Genomic DNA, 25,900 nt, shown 5'->3' on the forward strand with positions numbered 1-25,900 from the left:
CTGTAAGTAATAGATTGCCTTCCACTTTAGATTGAGTTCGGTGGGGAAGACTGCCCGTTTGTTGCAGAATCACCCAATCCAGTCTGTCAGCCCAGGACTTTGCACTCTGGAGGTGATTTTACAGGTCCCGTCCTGCTTCTGGATCTAGACCTGCCCTGTTGTAAGGAGGACTTTCCCCAGCGGCACCTGTCACATTTGGAAAACTCCCTATCAGTGGGCGAGCACCATCTTGACAGTCCTGTGTTCTGCTTCTACCTTGCTAATTGTTTCCTTGGGATTATTTGGATTGTGTAGAAAGGTTTTTGCAAATCCTCTTATTACTGAAGTCATTGTTGCCAGCAGGAATAAGATTAAAGGTGCTTCAGTCTGTGGAGTTGTTTCTAATTTGTACCTGTCATTTCAGTGGCCCTTTAACAGAACTCTGTCTCCTATCCCTCCCCCCACCCCCAGCACTATCTCAGCTAGGTCGGAGAAGCCAGGCCATTGGAAGAAATCTCATTTTATCCTCCTGATTATTATGCTGGCGCTCAGGAGATAATTTTTCCCTTCATGCACTGCCAATTAATATGCAAATGGATGATAAATATTTATGGAATGATTTGAATTATGCAGGGAGTGCTTGCAGTATATTCTGTAAATGAATTGTTCCCGGACTTCAAAGTGCTGGCTGCTGTGCTAACGAGGAGAGATTTGCATAAAGCCCTAATCACGCGCATACTGATTAAGCTTCATTATGGAAACTGCCAGCTGCAATCTTTGTTTCTATTTTATTACAAAAAGGGGAACTTTTCATGCTTCAGTTGCCTTGACAATGTCAGTCCTAGCTGGTAGGGGAGACTAAAACTCCTCTGAGCAACCGAAGTTTCCTTCTTCAGTTGGAGATGGCTGTGGTGTAACTGGAGTTCACATCTCTCCCGCCTGCATCCCACCCCCCACCCTGTCCCCCTAGAGTGGATGGAAAGAGTAGTACCTCTGACCCCACCCCGCCGCCACCTGTTTCTTCCTCGCTTTGGACTGTGTGGACCTAGAAGATCTCACAGCAATGCTGGACTGCAGTGACTATATTCTAGGTGGGTACCACCAGTGCAGTTCTTGCTTAGGAGCTTTAATATGGAAATAGCGGGTGTGGGGTGACTGTCCAAACCCTTAATCACACATGCACATGCTGGGCGGGGAGAGATGGATGGAGGAGGGAGGGAGCGTTTGCAAAGCACTGGGTCCTTGAATTGAAGTAGGTTCCTCCCTACCACGAGCTCTTCTGGTTCAGGGATATTTTCAGTAAATAATGTGGATTTAGAATTCAACTTGAATGGAGAACATTTTTGCTTTTTGGGGAATTTCTACTGAGAGTATTTCATGTTGTAAAGACACCACAGATGTGAAACAGGGTCTGAAGTGAGCCTGAATATGTAGAGTAATAAAATGTTTTGCATACTTAGTGCAAATGTCTTCTATAAAAACCAGAACGTGGTGGAGATAAGGCAGAGCCTAGTGCAGACCTGCTTCCGCAGGCACCGGTCTGGGCTGACTACCCTGCACACCGCAGTCGGGCGGTGGGTCCATGTCCAGGTTTCAGAAATGGAACTTTTCACATTTTGACTAATATTAGCCCTTTTTATTTTTAAAAATTAACTTCTTCAGAAAACAATTTTTAAGTACTGAAAAGCCTATTTTTAGAGTTTTCCCTATAGAACAACAAGCCGTTTGGGGATGGGGGCTTTCTGGCTTGAATGCATAAACTGTCTTTGGTGACTAAGATTTAAAATAGATTGAGGTGACACTTTGGTTTTTAGACATATGATGAGTCACGGTGGCCATATTTTGTGTTGAGTATTGTCTGTTTGTATGCCAAATTGTTGAAACCTCTTTGAGCTACTCTGGTCACCTAGAAAGTTAGATGGTGTGAACTACAGGACTTTTGACATCTTACAAACCTTTGTAAATGATTTTTTTCCACTGTATGTCATTTTTCCCATTTGAAAAGTTGATGCTGCCCCGTCACCTTCACAGTTGCCAAGGACAGAATGAAAGGACAGCTCTGAAAATGTTTGAATTCTCACATCGAAGGCACGGCCTAACCCCAGGCAGTGGGAATGTCTGTACAGTACGGGAAAACTACTGTTAAATGAGTGAACAGCTGGACCAGCACACTGCTGTCAGGAATTCAGTCCAAGAGCAACTTACAGGATGCACGTAGACTCATTAACAGTCTGCACCAGGTGCCAAGAGAGGAAGCGCCTCAAGTATCAAAAGCGAAATTACTTATTTATGCTTATACTATATTTACGAAGTTGGCAACTCACAAAAGTCAAGGAAAATGCCTTTTGAAATGCTTTTAGCATTATATTTTAAAATGAGAAATTGTCTATTATTTAATATTATGTTATTAAATATAATTACTTAAAGTCTTCTCATAGTTGTACAGTTAATCAGAATTTTTATTATTTTGTACAAGTAATTTTGTTAAATGTCTTTGAAGCTCTTGACAATTCAATAGAAGATTCTTACAAGCTTCACATGGAGTACCTGTGACATAAACTTGAATTTATGGATATGATTTGTACAAGGTTAGGCTTGTTAAGAATTATGCCTACTTTGTTTTTATGCTATGTATAAAATTACCATCTTTTTAAATGAGTATTAACTGGTTCATTAGTTTTCCATTTTCTTGTAAAATACCATTGAAGAGGAAGCATTGAACAGTGTGTGCATCATGGTCTTCTCTATTCCATTTGTTGTGATCTCTGTTGACTTTTGTAAGACTTTGGTTAAGTCATTCAGAAAGCTGATTTTTACAACTTAGTACACCTGTTTCTTTCAAACCTTGGTATGCTTCTAGATGATATTTAAATGTTTCTGGACAGTGGGCGGAAGGAAGTTGTAAAACAAGCCTCATTTATGACCAGAAACGTTAGAATCTGAACGTTGTGAACTTCTGAAGAAGAAACCAAAGATTTGATAGAACTGGATAAACCCATAAGACAGGCATCAGTTTAAACTGTATTAGAACAGCTGTCCTGTAGCTTCTGGTTATAAATGATGAAATTTATGGGAGAAGGACTCCCTCCTGAAGCTCCCTCATTCCTTATGCGTGTGGGTAATGCCACTGTCACAGCATGGTTGGGGCTCTAGTGATCATTTTGATTTCTTATTTCAGTGTTTAAGCAGATGACAAAATGTGCTCTTCTGTCAAAAAATCAAATATAAAGTATTTTTTATTTTATATTTATTCCCAGCTAACCGTTTAACCAGTAGTTATATAATATAGTAGTTATATGGTTCTTAGCCTGGTGGGGAAAAGGCAGAACTTGCTTGATTATAAACTTGTTTGACTTACAAATACGCTAAGTTTGAGTCTGCAGGAGAGGTAGAGTAAGGTATGTATTTAGTGTGTATTTAGTTTTTGCCCTTTTGACAGAGTAGAAACAAAACTTGTTCTTGTCTGTTGTATATCTTCTGGGCTATCTAATATTTATGATGAAAACTTGACTGTGAAAATCTTTATTAAATCACCCTACAAGATACAAACTGTACCTGCAGGTTCATTTGGGATAACAAGGTAGTATAATTTGTAAGTGGGTGTGGTTGTGATTCAGTCTTGACATTATTAGATTATTTCTGTTACGCTTTGTGGTACAACTCCTTGTACTGGTTTATGGTTGACATGTGAACTGGACCTCACTTTAACACATGCTTAGTTTGTTGGGGGTGGGAGTAAATATGGAGATATTTTTCTTCGACATGCTTTGTATTATTTTATTGAGTTATTATCCAGTCTGTTGTCAAGGTTATCAATGGATTGCTTTGGTCATAATTAACAAAGAGCTTATGGAAAAAGAAACTTTATTTGTTAATGACATTTTACTTTGTGAGGTGCTTTCCCCACATTTGTATCTTTAACATATTTTTTGCTTCATATTATGAAGCATTTACTCCTTTTACGTATCAGACTCTGTTATAACATTTTAGGTTGGATTTCAGCCATCTTTCTTGGAAGAATCTTAAAATTCGTTAGAAAAAATACTTATTTGTGAATCACTTCAGGGTTAATGGAATCTTCAATTTCTTTTACAAACCTTTCTTGTGATTTCCCATGTTTTACCCTCGACTCTGTCTCCTCGAACTGTAGGGCTGTAACATTAGTCAGTATTCTTAACCCTGTCCTCTGCTGCAGCTTTGCTCCCCTAACTACATCTCCAGTTTTATAAACTTCATTCACTTCTGATTTATTGCAGACTCGAGAATGAACAATCCGCCAGAAAACGGTAAACCGTCTGTGGAGAGCGGGGATGGCAGCACTGGTAAGACACCGTCTCAGACCCAGCTTTCTGATTCCACTAGGTAGATAAGAGAGGAGGCTCTCCGGTAACGGGCACTCTCTGGGCAGGTGGAAACCAGAGCCATCCAGTGTAAGTCAGTGTGTGCAGAAAGGGTCGTGCTGGCCCGAGATGCCGAGACCTGTGGACGCTTGGTGCTGTGCCGCTGTTTGTCAGGGAAGCCGCAGAGCGGCCCGGAGCATGGGCCTTCATGTCCCTAGTTCTGGGTATGAATTACGGACTACCCACATACTAGCAATGTGGCATCGGGCCGTCTCCCGCTCTCTGAGCCTCATTTCCTCAGCTGTGAATTGACACAAGGTGTTTCAGGGGTCTTTGTGAGCCCTGAGGAGGGAGTGTTAAGCACGGTGCACACGGTGCCACACGCTAACCTCAGTTCAGTGAATGCCTGCTCTTGTCACAGGTGTTCATGAAATAATCTTACCCAGCCCACATTCTATCTAAGATATATTAAAGGTATGGTAGTGTCTATATATAACTAAAAACACAGCTATTTCTATAACTATATCCTTTTAATTGGTGATTTAAAAAAATACCCTTGATTTGCCCCTACCAAGAGAAAATTACTATATAAGTGAGAAAACTGAGGCCCTAGGAGGAGAAAGCTGAGTCCCTAAAGGGTGGACCGTCCCCACACCCATGCCTACACTCTCCACTCAGAGCACGGTTTAGGAGCTGTTTCCCAGGTCAGCCTGCTGGAGGTGGGGCAGGGACTTCCCAGGCTTGGTGAAGGCGGAGGTTAAAACACTCAGCCACACAGGCACTTATGGGCAGGGAAACCCAAAGAGAAGTAGTTCTGAACTAAGCTAGGTTTTCACTAGCAGAGGGCATCACCTCTTTGACCTGCTGCTTAAGAAATTCCCAACTCCGGGGTACCGTGACAATGAGGGTTGCTCTTTGAAACTGTCTTTACCCCCACTGACCGCACAGCCTTTTAATTTGAAGCAGATGAGTTGAACCAGTGTAGCAGCTTCCTGCCTACACAGCTTTCATTCCAAACTGTTCTCTATCTGGGGTACTTTTTAGTCTTTCAGTCTCTGAGGTACCTCTGCCTCCTCGGCAACACTGAGCTGCTGGGTTCCCTGAGTATTAACATGTCTGTCCAGGTACTCTGCCTGAGGCCAGCCGTGGGGACTGCCGCATACCTGCCGAGAGGGGGCGGGGTGCGTTCTCTGCTGCTCTGTCCCATTTGGGCCCATCTGTCATGCCTGTGCAGCACTGGTGTCTGGCACCTAGCAGGACAGGTGCTTTGGCCACCCAGCCGACATGCAGGGCTTATTTACAGAGAAGGTCAGGGCTGTGGGTCCCATTAAGATGTTTGGGTAGAAAGAGCCTAACAAACACCTTCAGAGGAGAGCCTGCATTTCTAGGGAAGAGAAGCTCACTCAGAATGGTTGGCGAACACTGAGAATGTGCACAGCGCTGGACTCCTTGGGACACCCCCCCCCCCCCCGTGCTGGTAGCACCAGGGACTACCAGTGACTGCCCTGGAACAGTGACCACAGCTCCTGTGCCCTGTGCACTGTGTGTGTTACCTGATGTCAGTTTCAGTTCCTGCCACAGCCCCCCAGTTAGGTAGTATTATGATTTCAAGAAATAGGAAATTGAGGCAGAGCCAGCCAGGAAATACAGGCAGGACCAGGCTGTGCCCCCTGCCCGCGGTTTCCCCCGTGGACAGCATTACAGGAAAACTGCAGTGTCCAGCTGGGGCACGTGCTAAGCCTTCCTCGGGAGCTCCTTACCCTGTTTGCGTGTGTGTGGCACAGAGCTGAGCAGTATCAATTTAGGTTGTTTTCTGTTTAATGTCTCTAAACCTCTGACTCTGGCTGAGAACCGGTACTTTCTTAGGCTTTTTACTCCCATCACCAGCGGTAGTGGTGATTTTCTTTTCCCCTCCAAACAGAGGAGAACTTTACTGCTTTTACACAAGTGTTACTGCCAGTGCGGCGACCCACAGAAGCTGAATCAAGTGTGAGATGACCAGCCGTCCTGACTTGGGCACGTAGTGATTCATTTCCTGTCCGTGGGCCGCAGTTCCTTCTGAGCGGGACCTCTCCGCTCATCTGAGAAGAACTGATACCTTGGATGTCTGTTTCTCACTGTTCTTAGTATCTCTCATCGATGGCACTTCGTTAGCTTAGGAACATCAAAATGCACTTCCATTCCAGCCTCTATCTTAAATTACTATGTTTGATATGTTAGGTGTAAAGTTACAGTTTATTCAGCTATGACAAACTGATTTTTATCTAAAAATATAACAAGTACACCTGCAGACTGTTTTATGGTAAAGAGTGTGAATACTTTTGTGTAGATTACAATTTTTAACATTTCTTGAAAGTAATTTTGATTTATAATATTTTAAAGGAGTAATACCATGAAATTATTTAAGTTTGTGTTATGTTACTTCTTTGCCTTTCCCCAGCTTGAGCGATTTAAGTTGCACTTTTGTCAGGTAGCCCTTATATATTCACAGAGCATCTATAGCTTAGGTTTGTTAATTTACTTATTTAGTAAGTGCTTGTCCTATATATGAGACCTCGTACTTGGTATTAGAAGACACTAGTGAAATAGATCCCCTAGGTCCCCAAAGAGTTAGCAAAGCACATTGTCTGACCAGGTGGTGGCGCAGTGGATAGAGCGTCAGACTGGGATGCAGAGGACCCAGGTTCGAGACCCTGAGGTCACCAGTTTGAGCATGGGCTCATCTGGTTTGAGCAAAGTTCACCAGCTTGGACCCAAGGTCTCTGGCTTGAGCAAGGGGTTATTTGGTCTACTGAAGGCCCGCGGTCAAGGCACATATGAGAAAATCGATGAACAACTAAGATATCACAATGAAAAACTGATGATTGATGCTTCTCATCTCTCTTCGTTCGTCTCTCTGTCCCTGTCTCTGACTCTCTCTCTGTCTCTGTTAAAAAAAAAAAAAAAAAACTAGCAAAGCACTGAGAGATAAGATAGGTATGCAGGTGATGAATTTAAGGGCGAGCAGGGTAATTCAAGGGGAGGTATGAGAAAGTGCCACCGTGGTATTTCTGTGAGGAAAAGTGTGTTCATAGGCCAAGTGGAAGGACACACGAGAGAGAAGGAGAGAGAAGAAAGAAAAACAATTAATTGGGACCAAGGTAGGGCAGAAGGGCTGGGATCAGAAGTGCAGAATGGATGGTTAACCTTTGAAATGAATAAAAGTAGACCCTTTTTCTAAAACTGGGGAGAAGATGAGATTAAACAAGGAGAGACACCTGAGGTGGTAGGAAGAAGGAAAATTAAGGAAGAATTCATGTTAGATCACTTCATTATTCCCGTTTCTCCTCAGAGTCGCTGAGGGGAAGGCAGGGATGACAGCTGTGATCATGGCGGCACTTCCCGTTTGTTAGATTCTTGCTGTGCATGGCTGACCTCTTCACTATACTTCATGTCATGATGGTTAACTCCTGAGGTCACTGTTGTTAGGCATCTCACAGCTGAGGGAAATACATTCAGAACTGGTTAGTAACTTGTGCTTGCACGACCTCGAGCCTCCATTCCCTCCGGTTCCATCACTCTCCTCAGGTGGAAGGAAGTGGATTTGGGGTTTGGGTAGAGGGAGTAAGTTTTGACAGGATTCCTTTTAAGGACTTGATTAAAATAAATGGATAAAAAGGATTAATAAGCTCATTGAGGGTCAGGCTTAGATTTTTTTTTTTAATTAATTTTTTTTTCTTTTTTTTCATTTTTCTGAAGCTGGAAACAGGGAGAGACAGACAGACTCCCGCATGCGCCCGACCGGGATCCACCCGGCACGCCCACCATGGGGCAACGCTCTGCCCACCAGGGGGCGATGCTCTGCCCATCCTGGGCGTCGCCATGTTGCGACCAGAGCCACTCTAGCGCCTGAGGCAGAGGCCACAGAGCCATCCCCAGTGCCCGGGCCATCTTTGCTCCAATGGAGCCTTGGCTGCGGGAGGGGAAGAGAGAGACAGAGAGGAAAGCGCGGCGGAGGGGTGGAGAAGCAAATGGGCGCTTCTCCTATGTGCCCTGGCCGGGAATCGAACCCGGGTCCTCCGCACGCTAGGCCGACGCTCTACCGCTGAGCCAACCGGCCAGGGCCAGGCTTAGATTTTTTAATTTATTTTTAATTGGATTATTGGGGTGGTGTTGGTTAATAAAATTATATGGGTTTCAGGTGTCTATCAGGCTGAGATGAAGAAAGAGGAGTGTGTGCTTATCTTGCCAACAAGGTCACATGACCTTTCCCAGAGTAGCCCAGGCATCCATGGTCAGGAGGGAGAAAATTGGAAGATTGGATTATTTTTCCAAAATAATACCTTCTTAACAAAAACACCATCCAGATAAGAGGGACTAGTGGTGGTGGTTCTCAGAGCACAGTTCTTTGGACAGGGACGCTGCCAAGGAGGAGTTCCCCGGGGAGGCAGTAAATCCAGAGCTTCTTCCTCCCAGCCCTCAGCAGCCTCTGCTCTGCCCTGTCTGTGGATTCACCTAGTCTAGGTATTTTATGTAAGTGGAGTCACACAGTATTTATCCTTTCGTATTTGACCTATTACACTTAGCATAATAATTTCAAGGTTCATTTATGTGGTAGCATGTATAGCTGAATAATACTCCATTGTATGCAGATACCACGTTTTGTTTATCCATATATCTGTTGACAGACACTGGTTATTGCTTAATACTCCATTGTATGCAGATACCACGTTTTGTTTATCCATATATCTGTTGACAGACACCTTTTACCTATTGTGCATAATGCTGCAGTAAACATTGTTGTACAGGTATCTCAGTTCCTCTTTCAATTTTTTCGGATATATAACTGGTAGTGAAATTTCTGGGTAAAACAACAAAAATTTTATTATCTTCCAGTTCTGGAGGTCAGAAGTCCTGTAGTCAAGGTTTGGAAAGCTGAATTCCTTCTGGAACTCTTTGGAGAACCCATTTCGTTTTCTTTTCTGGCTTCTGTAAGCTGCCTCCATTCTTTATCTTCAAAGACAGAAGTGTAGCATCTTAAAGTCTCTATGTCTGTGTGTCTCTCTCTCTGACCCCTGCTTCCATTATCACATGTTCTCTGACTTTCCTGCCTAGCTCTTTCTCATATGAGGATCTTTGTGATCAATTGAATCCATCCAGATAATTTATAATAATCTCCCCATCTCGAGACCCGTAACGTAATCAGATCTGCAGAGTCCATTTGCCATGTAAAGTAACTATTCAGAGCCTCCAGGAATTAGGATGTGGACATCTTGGAGTGGTCATTGTTCTGCCTGTCATAGCACTTTGTCCTAAATTAAACCTGTTCAGCTGTCTTCTGGATGATGGCTGGAAAAGTAAAGAGTGTGTCAAGTGTTTTAATTGTGAGTAGGAAAAACCAAAGTTTTGTTTTTGTTTTAATTAAGTGGGAGATGAGGAGGTAGAGACAGACTCCTGCATGTGCCCCAGACTGGGATCCACCCAGCAAACCTTCTATGGCACGATGCTTTGTTGTTGCTCAGCAACCAAGCTACTTTAGCACCTGAGGTGAAGCCCTGGAGCCATCCCCAGTGCCTGGGGCCACCTTTGCTCCTTGAACTGTTCAAGCCTTAGCTGCCAGAGATAGAGAGAAGAGGAGGGGGGGAAGGGTAGAGAAGCAGATAGTCATTTCTCCTGTGTTCCCTGACTGGGACTCGAACCCTAGACTTCCACATGCTGGGCTGACACTCTACCACTGAGCCAATGGGCTAGGCCCCCAAAGTTGTTTTTTTCATGTAAAGAAATACTAGACAAATTTTACAGCCTTGTTCACTTTTAATCAAAGGTCAGATTTCTTTCATCAGAACTCCTGACAAATGGTCACCTACCCTGTGCCTGGGCTTGTTGGCCGAGAGGGAACAGTAGCCTCGGATACAGCCTCTTCTGTTGGAGAGTGCTGTTATCTGTAGTCTTTTGAATCTGTCCTTAGGAGTGGCACAGACTAACATGATTTTCCTTCTCTTTCAAATGAAAGCTCTTCTGGGAGCTATTGTCCTATTTTAAGTCTTCTCCATTTATAAAGGAATAATCTATATTATTACACATAATAGTGGCTGTTTCTTATTAACTATTTACTAGATGTGTAAATGTATTGGGTAGATTATCATTTAATCCTTATAACAACCATGTGAAGCACTGTTCTTTTGTTTTTGTAGATCAGAAAACTGAGGCTTAGATGATTAGTCACATAAGGGAAGTCGCACAGATCTATGAAGGGGGCAGAGCCTTCTCTTACCCTTTGAGCTATGCTGTGTCTCCGGTGTTTAAGGTGCTGTCCTATGCTCAGTAGAAACACTGAAGTGGAATAAAATGTTAAATTTGTTCTCAAGAACTTTATCTTATGGGGAGCACATATATAAAAATGTACCAAAAAATTTCTAAGTATGCATGAGTCCATGAGAGTTCAGTGTAGGGGGAAGCTGTTTGCAGCTGGGGCTTGAGGGGTGGCTTTGGAGATGGGGGGCTAACATGGCCCTTGGAGGCTGGTAGGATTTGTCAGGATGGTGGGAGATAGCATGTGTTCAGCATGAGGGAATGGTAAAGCTAAGGTGGCAGGAAGGAATACACCCAGTGCCCTCCTGCTCCTTTAGAGCTTTCTACCAGGTCATGTGGCTTCTAGATCTGGCCGCATTTGCAGGGCCTCCCTCAGGAAGAGCCGATCCCAGCTCCTCAGACTTCAGTGTAGCCGGCACCATTACCATTGGCTTATTGTTATTGTTGTTGTTGAAGGTTAAAATGACATTAAATTTAAAAGTTTAAATACAGCCTGACCAGGTGGTGGCGCAGTGGATAGAGCGTCGACCTGGGATGCAGAGAACCCAGGTTCGAAACCCCGAGGTCTCTGGCTTAAGCTTGGGATCATGGACATGGCCCCATGGTCACTGGCTTGAAGCCCAAGGTCACTGGCTTGAGCAAGGGATCACTCGCTCTGCTGTAGCCCCACACCCCTGTCAAGAAAGTGGTCAATGAACAACTAAGGTGCTACAATAAAGAACTGATGCTTCTCATTTCTCTCCCTTCTTGTCTGTCTGTCCCTATCTTTCCCTCTCTCTGTCTCTGTCTCTGTCACACAGAGAAAAAAGTTTAAATATAAAACATTATTTTTTCTGGTAATATTTAATTGTTTTAAAATATTAAAACTTATTTGAAAGCAACTGATTCACCTGTTGGTTCATGAGCTTGTAGTAAATTAAATCTTTTCACCTGAATTAGGATAGAGTGAGACTCTCCTATCCCATCCTTGTTCACTTGATTTTTCATTGAGATGATTTTTCCCCCTAGGATAATATCAGTATCTTTCTGACAACTGAAAAGGACAAATAAATTTATTAACGCCGCAACCTAATATATACATATGACATACATTCTAACAGCACTATTATGAGGAGTTCTAGCAACCAGTGATGTGTTGTGTGGGGTTTATCAGCACCGTGGTCACATGTCATATTTTTTAAGGTGATAGGAAGGGTCCCGAAAGACCAGGGAGCAGTCCTGCTGTTCTTCCAAGGAACTGAAGCATCCTGATGTCTTGACTCAGCACTAGTTGTGGAAAACATTTCCAGATGGAATGCCATTGTTTCCAGGAGAAGCCTCAGAAATTCACTGAGGAGCAGACCTTACAGAAAGTTTCAGCAAAGCAGTGGAACAATCATGGTTTCAGACGCAGAAGGGCTGTTCTCTCTTTGAACTTATATTTATCTAAGGACCCTTTCTAATGCTCTGTTGCTTCTATTATGATTACTATTTTAAGTTTATTGCACATTTTACTGTGTGAGTTGTATTCTTTTCTGCTCTCACAAGCCTGAGGGATGAAATACAAATACCAAGTGCTCTTGGAGTTCCTCAGAGTGAAATTCCATTGTGGTGGGTCCAGGGGCATGGACACAGGCCGGGTGCTCCTGCAGAAGGCCCCAGGGGCACGGGGACGATGATATGTTACTCTGTTCCTGGGGCGCTGGTAGGTGTCCGTTATGGACGGTGGCCTCTAAGGGTCTGAACACCACACAGTAGGGAACATACCTGACCCTGCTCGTTGGTGCATGCAGGATTTTTAAAAGATGTTCTGGTTGGGGAGCTGCAATTATTAAACCTATGAAAATACTAAGTAACATTTGAATTAAGATTATACTTTTATTAAATGAATGAGGGAGCAATTGATCCTTTCAGTTGACAAGAGATAACCCAACCACAAATTTAGAATTTTTTTTTTTTTTTTTTTTTTTTTTCACTTTTCTGAAGCTGGAAACGGGGAGAGACAGTCAGACAGACTCCCGCATGCGCCCGACCGGGATCCACCCGGCCCGCCCACCATGGGGCGACGCTCTGCCCATCAGGGGGCGATGCTCTGCCCATCCTGGGCGTCGCCATATTGCGACCAGAGCCACTCTAGCGCCTGGGGCAGAGGCCACAGAGCCATCCCCAGCGCCCGGGCCATCTTTGCTCCAATGGAGCCTTGGCTGCGGGAGGGGAAGAGAGAGACAGAGAGGAAAGTGCGGCGGAGGGGTGGAGAAGCAAATGGGCGCCTCTCCTGTGTGCCTTGGCCAGGAATTGAACCCGGGTCCTCCGCACGCTAGGCCGACGCTCTACCACTGAGCCAACCGGCCAGGGCAAATTTAGAATTTTTAAGGTGGTGTCCATTTCATTTTTATTTGTTATCAATAGAAATTTGAGACACTAAGAAGAGGATTTGTTTCTTAAAGGCCACTTCATACAAAGTATGAGATTGTCTATAATTTTCCCTTTTCTTCTTTAGAGGGCAGCTTAGTTTCTGGTCATGTCACCTTTTTTGTGATTTTTTAAAACAAGTATGAGACTTTTCCAGCCATGTTGTACTTTACCTCTTGCTTGACGTGAGAATACTGGGCTCACCGAACCTGTGTGTTGGGCTTACTGTGCCGCGTCCTGGCTCAGAGTGTGGCAGGGGGAGCCAGGAGCAGATGTCATGAGCGTGGGGGGGGGCGGTGACTGAGGGGAGCAAAGAGAGGAGGAGAGGGATTGATGCGACACGAACCCCGTGTTCGTCTCTGGCCCAGGCTGGATGTTGGGACGGCCTGAAAGAGGAGGAAACTGGACATGCAGTGATACATTTGGTTCTGGAAGTGCTGCGTTTGGGCGCTCTGTGGTATTTGCAGGTAAAGACGTGACCAATTGAAGGCAGAGATGTGTTCCTGAGGAAGGAAATTGGGGCGTTCAGAAGTGGTGGGAGTCTTCCCTAAAGACAAGAGTGTGGGGAGGGGTGGGGTAAGGACCAAGGACAGAGCTCTTCCCTCTGTTGCCGGGTCGCAGGAGCCTGCAGTGCCCGCGCTGTCCAGTAGAGGCCGCATGTCAGCCCACTAGCCACACTGCTGGTGCTCAGCAGCACCTATGGTTGGTTAGTGGCTTCCATATGGTTAGCACATGCATACAATGTAACATCATCGCAGAAATTTCCTTTGGACAGCGCTGAAGTAGACAGGAAAGGGCAGCCCCAGAGCACAGAGGGAAGCCCTCCTATGAGGGTAGTCAGGGCCTGCAGAGGTCAGAACACAGGACCTGGGGATCTGACAGGGGTTCTGGTGGCCCTTAGGTGAGGGGTAGGGAAGGAAATTGCTGTGGATAGAGATGTGAAGGGCAGGAGAAGGCCGAGCAGAGTAAATGTTTGGCAAAAAAGTATTTTCCCCCACAAAAACATTTACATGATGTTAGAATTTTAGAGTAAGGACTTTCAGCTCTTCTTGGTCCTCAAAGCATTCCCTTTATGTGACATAAATTAATATGTTTATTAACTATATGTTGTAAAGGTTAAATTATTTGAAAAAGACTTGGTCATGATAGCTGGTAGGTAGGACACACAACATTCATTTCTCTGCAGTTGAGAATAAAGTTAATAAAAATCTGTTTTAATAGTACCTTGCATCCGTATAGACTCAACTCAACAAACACTAACCGTTCATGGGACTCCTGTCATGCGTCCCTGATGGCATGGTCATCTCCAGGGTAGCCACAGCGTGAAAGCATGCCCCTGAGAGCATCACTGAGAACACAAGGGATGTGGTAGAGCAGCAATGGGGTTGTGAGAAGATGGCAGTGCTCACCCGTCCTGATGGGCTCACAGCATCCATTTGGAGTGTACTTCCTGCTTTGTAGGAGCATGGAACTTTTCAGGAGTTCTCTTCTGGATCTCCACTGTCCCAGACTTCTGTTTCGTGATGGCTCACTTGAACCCACCACATGTGTGTGCACACACACACACACACACGCTCGCTGAACAGAAGCTAAGTTTTCCTTGAACATTTTTTAGCTGTTATTTATGTTACTCCTGTGCCACGGATTCTTACGGGGATCACACACACTGTAAGTGTCTAGTTTAATTAGTGGGCGGTGCTAAATGTCATGGAAAGCAAGGGAGCCTCAGAAGCACCTTGCCCTCGTGTGTGTTCAGAGCACAAGCCTCCATTCAGGCTACGTCATCTGGTCCTCTGTAGAAGCAGTACTGACGGACATCTTCCAGGGTTCCGGAAGGCCCAGGGCTCTGCAGCCAGCTTCTCCACTTGGGTTTACCTGTTTGCTGGTGTGAGACCCCAGTAACAAATCTATTCCATGCTTTTAACAAAAGAGTCAGAGGCCACTGCACTTTAGCAAGAGATTTCCCCCTTTTGAACGTACTGTGGTTTCTATTAAATATAGCTAGATCCTGAAAAGATGGCTAAAATTTGATATTCCTGTAAGTTTCTATTTCTCGCCTTTTGTCTTCCTCATATTTTGTTTTTTTGTTTTTTCCTAGTATGGTATGAATTGATCTAATTTCATTTTCCCCCCAAATGGATGTCTGGTTATCCATTTATGGAAAACGCCGCTGTTTCCTCACTGATCTGCAGGACCTACTTGTCATGTGTCACGTGTCCTGAGATGTATGTGGATCATGCCTGGCTCTAGTCTGGTCTGTTTGCCCTGCACTGGCACCACGCTGCCCTGATTGTTGCTGCTCTGTGACAACCTCCTGTCTGGAGAGTGCACGTCTCTCTACTTAGTTCTTTTTAGAGAGCATGTTGGCCCTTTGCCCTTCTATTTACGTTTTAAATCAGCCCGTCAGTGATACACCTTCTAACCTGAGGAAGAGGAAAGGAGAAAGAAAGTAAGTTGTTGAGGTGAAATAACTTGTTTGACCTGAAATTATTTTTGAAACCATGGATCAGTTTGGGGAGAACTGACATCTTTACAATGTTGAGTCTTCCAATAAATGAACATTTATTTATGTCTTCTTTATTATTTTTAAATAAAATTTTATATTTTTTTGCTGACAGGACTTGCTACAGTTTGCTAGATTTTAAATATATAAATTCTGTATGCTGTAACCTTTTAAACCATCTCATTCTAATAAAAGATTATCAGATTCCTTAGGATACTCTGTATACACATATAATCAAGTTATCTGAGAAGAAAGTTTGGTTTCTTTTTTCCAAGTCCTGCATTTCCCTGCCTTGTCCTGCTGGCTGAGCCTGCAGTCAGTCGCTGGCGCCCTTCTCCTGTCCTCAGTCCTAAAGGACGTGCTTGTCATGTCTTATCCCGCTGAGGAGTTGCTTTCCCTTCCTGTGTCTAGAAGTATAATCGTAAGTGGTTATTGAATTTTATCTGAGATGATGAAATGATTTTTCCCCATTTAATTAATGTGGTAAATCATATCAATTGATTTTTTTAAAACTCCAAACCAACTTTGCATTCCTGGAATAAGTTCATCTTAGTCATAATATTTATCTTGCTAGATTATTTTTGTTATTATTATTTAGACATATTTATGAGTAAAAACTGGCTTGTGTGTGGTTTTTTTCTTTTTTTCTTTTTTATACTGGCTTTTGTCAGATTTTGGTATCAAGGTTTTACTGGCCTCATAAAATGAATTAGGGAGTGTTCCCTCCTCTCCCAATTCTGGAAAGGTTGTATAAGATTGGAATTACTTTTCCTTAAGATTTTTTGGAGCAAACAGAAGAACATTGCCTAGGCTTTTCACTTGGGGGGGGGGTATTTTTACCTATTAATTTAATTTCTGCAAATGCTATGTCCTCTTCAGGTTTTCTTTTCTTGAATCAGTCTTGATGCATTCTGCCTTCTAGAGTTATGCACCTCTAAGATTCATGCTCTTGCCATGAGTTTTGTTAGCTCCTAGCATGTCCTCTCGTTGTATCCGTGGCATTAGTGAGTGATACCTTTTTGTTAGCCTTGAATCACTTGTTCCATCTTACTTTCTTGTTACAGCCTAACCGAATTTTGTAGGTTATATGATTCTTTTGAAAGAACCAAGTTGATGTTTCTATTATAGGATGAGCAAAAGTAGGTTTACGGTTGTGAGTACATGAAACAGAGATAATTCTTGTTATTACTTATCATTGTATTTATTTGTATTACAACTGTAAGCCTACTTTTGCCTACCCCATATATGTTTTTACTAATTGCTATTTCCCTACTTTTTGGCCTTCAGTTTATTATCACCTTTCTGCTTGTCTCTTGGGATTACTTCTTTGCTCAACACATCTTTCTCTCTTCTGTTCACCGGCTGTATTAACCCCTCCTGCAGCTTCCCTTCATGGCTCCTGAGACACACTGGTCTGAGGGGCCTTCTCCTCCCTGGCTCTCTGTGACTTGACATCTCCTAATGGTGCCTGCTTGTCTTCAGCCTTCTTTTCTCCATAGCCATTCTTAATCTACAGACATTTGTACTCTCCTGGTTTTAGCTGTCACTTCTCTGTGAGTGACACAGAATCAGGGAACCCATAACATGTCTTGGCTCTTTCACAAACTAGCTATGATGTCTTGAGCAATCTACTTAAGAGTCTTTCATCTCCATTTCTTCAATAAGATGAGGAGCTTGTATGATGCTCACCTACTGACAACCTTGTAGAAGCTTTAGCTCTGGCCTCTGTCATTTGTAAGTGCCCACTGGATCATTTTTTCCATCATGTTTTGTCAAGGTTTCTGAACTGTCTAGATCAATGTTAACCTTCCTTCTTGCACAATTCACCTTCTCCCCTAACCTGTCAGTTTCCTGGATTTTTATTTAGATGGTCCCATTTGTCCAGGCACACGTTTGGTGTGGGCTCCCACATCCCCGTCTCCTAGCTTATCTGCATAGTCAGGTTTGATAAGGGTGTGTGTGTATGTGCCTCCCCCTCCTTTCAGCCCACTGTGGGGCTTTCTGTTTTACAAGAAGGATTTCCGTGTCATGTCTGCTCTGTCCCACCCTGTCCTCCTGGTGGGGCCTTGTCACCTTGTACAAGATCTGCCTCTGCATCTTACTCTCTGTCTGCCTATGTTGTTGGCTAAGCGTGTGCCTTCTGCCTGACTAGCTGTGGGTACTACGCCTTCATGCCATGCCCTCCAGAGGCAGATCCGGGGCCCTAAGTAGTGCTCCCTGGTGGCCACTATAGTTGGTCTATACCAGGACGCCAGAGGTCAGTCAGTCTGGTGTCCTTAGGGCTTTGTGATTTATCAGGGGCTTGGTATCATTTTTCTGGGAACTTGAATGTGGAACTAGTGTGTAGCGTTTTCATGGTCTCCACGAGAACGGACCACTTGATCTTGGAAGGCGTCCTCGGTTGGTGACGTGCTTATCTCTCATGCTTATCTCTGCTTTCCAGAGTCTTACCTTCCTGAAGCCTTCTTGATTTGTTTAATATGTCTTGAGCATGTTTCTCTAATGCTTCACAATCTTTTTTTTTTAAAAGCTTTTTTTTAATTTTAATTTTTATTTATTTATTTTTTTTTACAGGGACACAGAGAGAGAGTCAGAGAGAGGGATAGATAGGAACAGACAGACAGGAATGGAGAGAGATGAGAAGCATCAATTATTAGGGTTTTTTTGCGACACCTTAGTTGTTCATTGATTGCTTTCTCATATGTGCCTTGACCACGGGCCTCCAGCAGACCGAATAACCCCTTGCTCGAGCCAGTGACCTTGGGTCCAAGCTGGTGAGCTTTGCTCAAACCAGATGAGCCCGCGCTCAAGCTGGCGACCTCAGGGTCTCAAACCTGGGTCCTCCGCATCCCAGCCCGACGCTCTAATCCACTGCACCACCGCCTGGTCAGGTTAATGCTGCACAATCTTAAAATCTTTACCCACGTAATGATTTCCTGCATGGAGATAGAGACAGCCGTGGGTGACAAAGTGTGTAACTTTAAGATAGTGACACCTCGGTAGTGTGGCTTCTGGCAGTGACACCAATCACGATAGATTTTATTTCACACCAGTTCATTACTATATGACACAGGCAGGTACCCTTTTTAATCCATTTACTGCATATGTGTAAGTAGTGCTGTAGTTTCCTATTTACGGGAAACTTTACCCAAAAACCATACAAGAATAATCATTGTGAGATTTTTAAGGAGGTGAAATATATACATATATACTTCTTTTATATCATAATTATCTCAAGGAAAAGTGTTGCATTTGCTAGAAATTAAGATATATAGTGGCAGAAGTTCCACCTTTTAGAAATACGACTGAGGTTCTAGCTTGCACCCCCAGCTGCTGTGCTGTGTGCCTGTGTGAGGTGCAGGGGTCCTATGGTGGGAAATGGAGGGGTGTACCCCACTCCTGGGTCTCGGTCATTCTCGCAAGTTCCATAGTCTATTAAATTCAGTGTAAAGTATTCTGATTATTTCTAATTAATGGCTGGATATGGTCATTTGAAAACAATCTATTATATACTTTAGAACAGTGGTCCCCAACCCCCGGGCCACAGACCGCTACCAGTCCGTGGGCCATTTGGTACCGGTCTGCAGAGAAAGAATAAATAATTTACATTATTTTCGTTTTATTTATATTTAAATCTGAACGATGTTTTATTTTTTAAAAAGGACCAGATTCCCTCTGTTACATCCGTCTAAGACTCACTCTTGACACTTGTCTCAGTCACGTGATACTTTTATTCGTCCCACCCTAAAGGTCAGTCTGTGAAAATATTTTCTGACATTAAACTGGTCCGTGGTGCAAAAAAGGTTGGGGACCACTGCTTTAGAAGATATTTCTGGGTAATAGTGTGGTATGTCTTTCCATGAGTTAGTCCTGTTGTAACATCAGATCACAGCATAAAAACACGGGCATGACATCGACAAAATTTTAATTATTGCAGCATCCTTGCTGATTAGTTACAGGAATCAGTCTGTACTCTGGGATTGAAGGAATTAGCAAAATTATTCTGATTACCTGGTAAATGGCTGCCTTTGCCATCGGGGTGTCACTGTGAGGGCATTTAAATTAAGAGTAAGTATGTCTGCTCATGTCAGAGTCATCAGTGAATTTCTTCTGTCTGAACCCTGTACCGAGAAGGGCGAGACGGGGGACCCCGCTGCCTCCATGGAGGCCCCGTCTCTGCCCCTCTGTACTGCAGTGAAAGGCAGCAGTCTCTCTCTTAGAGCACTGTACGTCTTGTGCTTGTCTGGCCTGTTTTCCAGTTACCACCTCCACTTCTGAATTCTCCAGTGCTATCTTAGATCGCAGTTTATTACTTACATTGTAATTTGTTTCTTAAGCTTTCTCTATACTCGTGAACTTGTCCTCCAGTCATGCCTCCAGAGGAGAAGTCCTTCCATTGCATTGCCTCTTTCCTTTGCAGCTTTTCTCCTTGGAGGGACTTGCACAAGACAGATGCCCGATACACGTCGGTAACTGAAGTCTGGTGCTTGATCTGCTCAGTTTGTGTTTTCATAGTTACGTTCTTTTGCTTGCTTCCTAGGCACGCAGACGAACGGCCTGGACTTTCAGAAGCCGCCTGTGCCCGTTGGAGGGGCAATCTCAACAGCCCAGGCCCAGGCTTTCTTCGGACATCTCCACCAGGTAGGATGATATGCGCAAGCACGAGTGACAGTGAAGGGTGGAGGCGTGGGGCTGGGCCTGGGCCGCGCCCTCAGGGGTAGCACTCTTAAGTCAATGAAGCCTGGTGCTGACCACCTTGAATCATGTCATTCTGAATGGCTGGTCTGCAGTCCCACAGTTTAGTTGACTGTATAGCTATTGACACATAAACCTTTTGTTTCGAGTGGAATGTATCTAACAACTGGGTTACTGTTCCTGTGCATGTGCGTCTGCGGTTCTCTGAAGATAGTAAATTACAGCGTCACCCGAAATGGCATGGCCGCCACTGCCTGGGACCTGCCTTGTCGGGCTCTGACCTTGGGGCTCCTCTTCCTCCTCTAAGTCAGTTTCAAACCCTTTTAACTTGGGCAAGGTGGTCAGAACCTTTGCTTGCTGTTTCTATGTGGTTTTACTTTAGTTATGTTGTTTCTGGATAAAACGTTTATTGAGGAACAGAATATTGACAAGCCTTAAAGTGTCCTCTCACATATCACCCACTAATCCCAAGGAAGACAGAAGCTGCCTGTGCAGGGGGCAGATCTAAGACACCTGTCAGTTGATGAGATTGACCATGGCGGTCACAGACACGCTGATGCCACGTGCCTTCTGTCGTATTCCTGACAGAAACAGTCACGAGGACAGAATCAAACACACCCAAGTCAAGGGGCCTTCTGTAAAACAGCTGGTCCCTGCTCTACAGAAGTGTCCATATCATGAGCGACACAGGTAGGCCGAGGAGTTTTTCTGGAATGAAGGTGAGTGAATGGACAGGACAGCTGAATGCAGATACGGACTGTATCGTGGGTCAGAAAGAGTTCGAGGCTGGTCTCCTTTAGGTCTTTGTACCTGGAACTCTCTGCTCTGGCTCTGGTCTTAACACATTACCTCGTCGGGTAGTCCTCCCTGGTTATGCTGTATCTAAAGTGTGTTCTTTATAAATCTCTCGATTTTTTATGTCTTGTTTTTGTTTTTACTTCTATTTCTTTAGGGTTTTTACCTACTAATGGAACTTTAAGGGTTTTTCCTTTAACTGGGGTAAAACTGGTATAATATAATTTTCAGGTGTACACCATTGTAACTTAACATCTGTATGCCAGGTGATCACCCAGAAGCCTACTTACCCTCTTCCAGCATCGTTGACCCCTCCCCCCGGTAACCAGCAGTCTGTTCTGTGTGTCTGTGCGTTTGTTTGGGGGTACAGGAGGTAGCAGTCCATTAACATTTCAGCTCTGAGCTCTACACTGAACCCCACACCGACAGCAGTGTTTAACCTCAGGAGGTCCCGCTGCTCTGCGACATATCCAGAACGGACTTATGCCCTCCTGTTTACACGTGGCCACTCTCCACTCATCCTGGTCTGAACCCTGGACTCATTCCTGACCCACTTTCCTCCACCTGTGTTCAGTCAGCTCTCAGGGACCCCTGCCGTCTCAGTCGTGCCAGCTCCGCCTTCCGGCTGAGGCTTCCCTCATCCATCCTGACTCATGTCTTTCTCTGTTTTCAGGACACTGCCGTATTTGAAGAGCACAAACCAGTTATTTTGTAAAGTGTTGCTCAGTTCGAGTTTGGTCACAGATAGCTCAGGTTTCTCTTGATAGGAACAAAACATAAGCAGTGCCGTGTTCTCCTCGGTGTGTCACACAGGGCACGTGCCATCGCAGGTGCTCCAGCTGTGATCACTTGTCTTCCGAGCTCCCCAGAACAAATGACTGTTTTCCCCTAGTCATTAATAAGTATCTCTGGGCCCTGGCCGGTTGGCTCAGTGGTAGAGCGTCGGCCTGGCGTGCAGAGGTCCCAGGTTTGATTCCCGGCCAGGGCACACAGGAGAAGCGCCCATCTGCTTCTCCACCCCTCCCCCTCTCCTTCCTCTCTGTCTCTCTCTTCCCCTCCCGCAGCGAGGCTCCATTGGAGCAAAGATGGCCCGGGCGCTGGGGTTGGCTCCTTGGCCTCTGCCCCAGGCGCTAGAGTGGCTGTGGTAGCGACAGAGCGACGCCCTGGAGGGGCAGAGCGTCGCCCCCTGGTGGGCGTGCCAGGTGGATCCCGGTCGGGCGCATGCAGGAGTCTGTCTGTCTATCCCTGTTTCCAGCTTCAGAAAAAAAAAAAAAAAAAAATCTCTGGGGGACCACTGAGAACGTGGGAGCCTCACGCTGCTCCTCATATTGCACCCATTAGTTAGAGCACCTGGCGAGGACATTTGCCTGAATCAGTTATTACCATCATGGTGCTCAAGGATGGTCCTTATTTTAACATAACTGTTGTGGGAACTTCCTGAATGAACGAAATGCAAGTATCAAATGTTATGACACACTTCCCTGTGTGGTCTATAGGACAGAGTCTTCATTTCAGCCAGGAGTTCTGAGTTATGACAACTAATGTCTGAAGCACTTGATTATGTAGCTGTGTATACATGCAGGATTTTTACTCTGGCCATATACATGGAGATTTTTAAATTAGAATGGGCAGGTAATTCTGATAGTTTATCATGATAAAAATATCATGAGCTTTGCTTTCTGAGGTCTGAAAACCATTTTTTAGTGTGTTTGTTTTTCAAACAGGAAATAGTCACTGAAAAATGTGCATACATCTCCAATGATTTACCCCCATGCCCTGTATGGGGGCACTCTCTGTCCCCTCCCACATGGAAGTCAGAGCGAGGATTCCAACCAAATAGAGTAACTTGCTCTTATTCAATCTTTAACACAATGTGGGAGGTGGATTAAGTTTTTAGAATCTAAGGATCTATGAATACAAGCAGAATGCGATGCAAGGAGTGCCAGACACAAGTGCGGCATCCCGATGACACAAACTCAGTGTGGGGACATCCTCCGTGGTATAGTGGGAGCATGTTTTCTCATGGGCGATGGTGGGCCTGCGAGCGTGTCCACCCAGCTTAGCCCCAGAAGAGAACCTCTTTGTCTGCTCAGTTCTAGCTCAGTGGTACCCTCAGTAGAGGCTCCTGAGGTCCTCATTAATGACAGTGTCAGCAGTGTCAGTCCCTAACCCCCTGCTGCTCCTTGCAGGTCCAGCTCGCTGGAACGAGTTTACAGGCTGCTGCTCAGTCTTTAAATGTACAGGTAAGCTGGGGCATGGGCCTGGGGGCAGTTTCTATTTTCCCCATATTTTTCCATTTTATGTAATGAGCATGCAACAGTTTTATAATAGGAGTACTTAGGAGTATTACCTTTTTTTCTTACTGATTCTCAAATCATTGCCATGGAAGAAGGTGAATTTTACATTAGGCTGCTGTGAATAACCAAAGTGAGCAAGAAAAGTCTCCTTCCACGGTCTCCAGGCAAATGTTTCTGGGTTCCACAGCTGCGACACATCCCTCACAGACCAATAATGCCTGAGGTGCCCTCTGTGTCCTAGTGTCTTCTTACTCACTGTCGTTGTGGGAGGAACTGGCCCAGGGCTGAGAGACAGGTCTCAGGCTTGAGTTCTCAGCCTGCACTAGCTAGCTGCGTGACCTTTGTAAAGTCCTTTAACCCGGTGGCTCTCAGCCATCAGATCAATATCAGGGCGGTTAACTCTTTTGTGGGGCACGAAATTTCTGGCGTACCAGCACCGGTCTGCGGATGGGGGGTTGGAACCACTGAATAAGCTGGAGCGCGTGTGTTGTCACCTGCGTTTGGGCGGTTTGGAGGACTGCCAGGTTCCCTCTCCAACATGTTATAATTCTAAGGATTATAATGAAACCCGCATATAGATACTGATGAACTCCAGACACTCACACTTTAAGACAGAACTTAAATTGGGCTATGTTGCTTCTATGAACCATGTGGCAGATCGTGCCGGGTTCAAGTCGTAGGCATGACTCTTAACATGTCAGTTGACCTGCTGCTTCCTTCACTAGAGTGTTATGTAACTAAACAGTCAGCAGGGGGAGCACTTTTCTGCAAGACTGGGTGCAGTGCTGATGATTGCAGACCTTGGGGTGAGCGTTCCACGAATCCCAGTGGAAATGGGCCCAGTAACGTGGAAACAGGGCGGGAGCAGAAAAGGAGATGATGTGACCTTCCTTTCTAGGGGAGGGGAGGTGGAAAATTGCCCTGGTTGCCATAGTAAACTTTCATCCCTTAGAGAGATGTTGGCAAACAGGCTGTAGCTGCAGTGTGAGTGTTTACAGTACTGCACTGTAATTATCTCTCACTGACGGGCAGAATTAATCAGAGCCTCTATGCTAATTAGCCTTGCTGCAGTCCCCAAAACAGGTGGTGGGAAATATGCAAATCAATGCAGAATTTTAATGCTTTGCATAACCAGTGTTGATTAGCATACATTTTCTCTCAGTGCCCTTCCAGGAGCAGGTCCTCTCCCTCCTAAAGCCTGGAGCCCGGGAGGCTGTGTGCCTGGTGGGCAGTACCACAGGTACGGCCCTCTGACCATTAGAGGAGAGCTCTGGGTCAGTCCCTCTCTGGGGTGGCAGTAAGTCTTGCACCGACAGAGACGGGTGGAAGTACTCTCTCCCATACTCCTTCCCAGCGTGGAGGATTTGGGTGTGGTCCGTGATCTGGGAGGACCAGTTCTTAAAAGTTATAATTGCTGCTTTGCTGACATTGGAACAAAAAAAAAAATCTAAAAACTTAATATGTAAAATTAAGAAAGTACAAAGATTTATAAGAAAGGAAAGAGTAAAACCAAAACACCCATGGCTACGTAAGTTCATATTTTAAATAATTCTTGAAATATGGAATTATAAGTACCTGTCTTCTAATGAATGATTTGACCCCCCCTCCTTCAGTCTAAGTCTAATGAAGAGTCCACGGAGCCGCAGCCGCCAGGCCAGCCCCCCCAGCAGCCGTCCGTGCAGGCGGCCATCCCGCAGACACAGCTCATGCTGGCCGGTGGGCAGATAACTGGGGTAAGTCTTCCCTTGGCAGAGAGAGGGTGGGCCGCTGTCAGCGCTGCCCCCGCTGCTCTGGCGAGGGCCCTGCGGGCACAAGCTGCCCTGCACTCTCGCTGAGGACCTTTCTACTCTGGAGGCAGCTCTGTAAAGGGATTTACCTGGTTTTGAGTTTTCAGGGTATCTTTTGTTACAGTTGCAGGTGCTCTGGATAAACTAAGGGCCTTCTAAAGCTTACATTTAGCTGTTGCCTTGTCAGGCAGTGGAGTTACTATCCCGGGCTTGAGAGTCTCACGTTGATAAGGTGGTAGCGGTCAGTGTGAGTTATGACGTCGCTGTAGAGCAGGGATTGAAGCGTGGGCTGGTGCTGACAGGAGCATGATGTTCTAGCGTGGAGCCTCCCCTCCGCCTCAGACTCTGGGTCTGCAGTTCCCTGTCCTGCCCTGTGCCTCAGTATACAGGCAGATGGGGGTGTCACTGTTCCCTGTGCCACAGGATGGATGCAAAGACTGAGGGCAATAGCATACATAGAACAGTGCTCGGCGCATAGCATTTGATGTGGGCCATTTCCTTTTATGGGAAGTAAACTGGCCTGTGAATATATTGATTTTTCAACTTTTCAGCTGTCTTTGCTCTAAGACATGATTGAAAATATTTTTCCATTGGCCCTGGCTGGTTGGCTCAGTGGTAGAGCGTTGGCCTGGCGTGCAGAAGTCTCGGGTTCGATTCCCGGCCAGGGCACACAGGAGAAGCGCCCATCTGCTTCTCCACCCCTCCCCCCTCCTTCCTCTCTGCCTCTCTATTCCCCTCCTGCAGCCAAGGCTCCATTGGAGCAAAGATGGCCCGGGCGCTGGGCATGGCTCCTTGGCCTCTGCCCCAGGTGCTAGAGTGGCT

General features: G+C 45.2%; 1 protein-coding gene across 5 annotated transcripts in view; it reads left to right on the forward strand.

The window, feature by feature from the left end:
- The window catches only part of POU2F1 (POU class 2 homeobox 1), a 124,341-nt gene that overhangs the window by 65,334 nt on the left and 33,107 nt on the right, over positions 1 to 25,900 (forward strand). For 3 of the 5 annotated variants that reach the window (XM_066371404.1, XM_066371408.1, XM_066371406.1), the window contains exons 2-5: positions 4,236 to 4,301; positions 20,045 to 20,145; positions 23,184 to 23,237; positions 24,905 to 25,024. In XM_066371404.1, the coding sequence (XP_066227501.1) occupies positions 4,236 to 4,301; positions 20,045 to 20,145; positions 23,184 to 23,237; positions 24,905 to 25,024 (341 nt within the window). Of the gene's footprint in view, positions 1 to 947; positions 1,071 to 2,479; positions 2,568 to 4,235; positions 4,302 to 20,044; positions 20,146 to 23,183; positions 23,238 to 24,904; positions 25,025 to 25,900 lie in introns of those variants that run through there. The other 2 variants (XM_066371407.1, XM_066371405.1) reach the window with 2 other exon arrangements.

This window comes from Saccopteryx leptura, chromosome 2 (genome assembly GCF_036850995.1).
Source record: "Saccopteryx leptura isolate mSacLep1 chromosome 2, mSacLep1_pri_phased_curated, whole genome shotgun sequence".
NCBI lineage: Eukaryota > Metazoa > Chordata > Mammalia > Chiroptera > Emballonuridae > Saccopteryx > Saccopteryx leptura.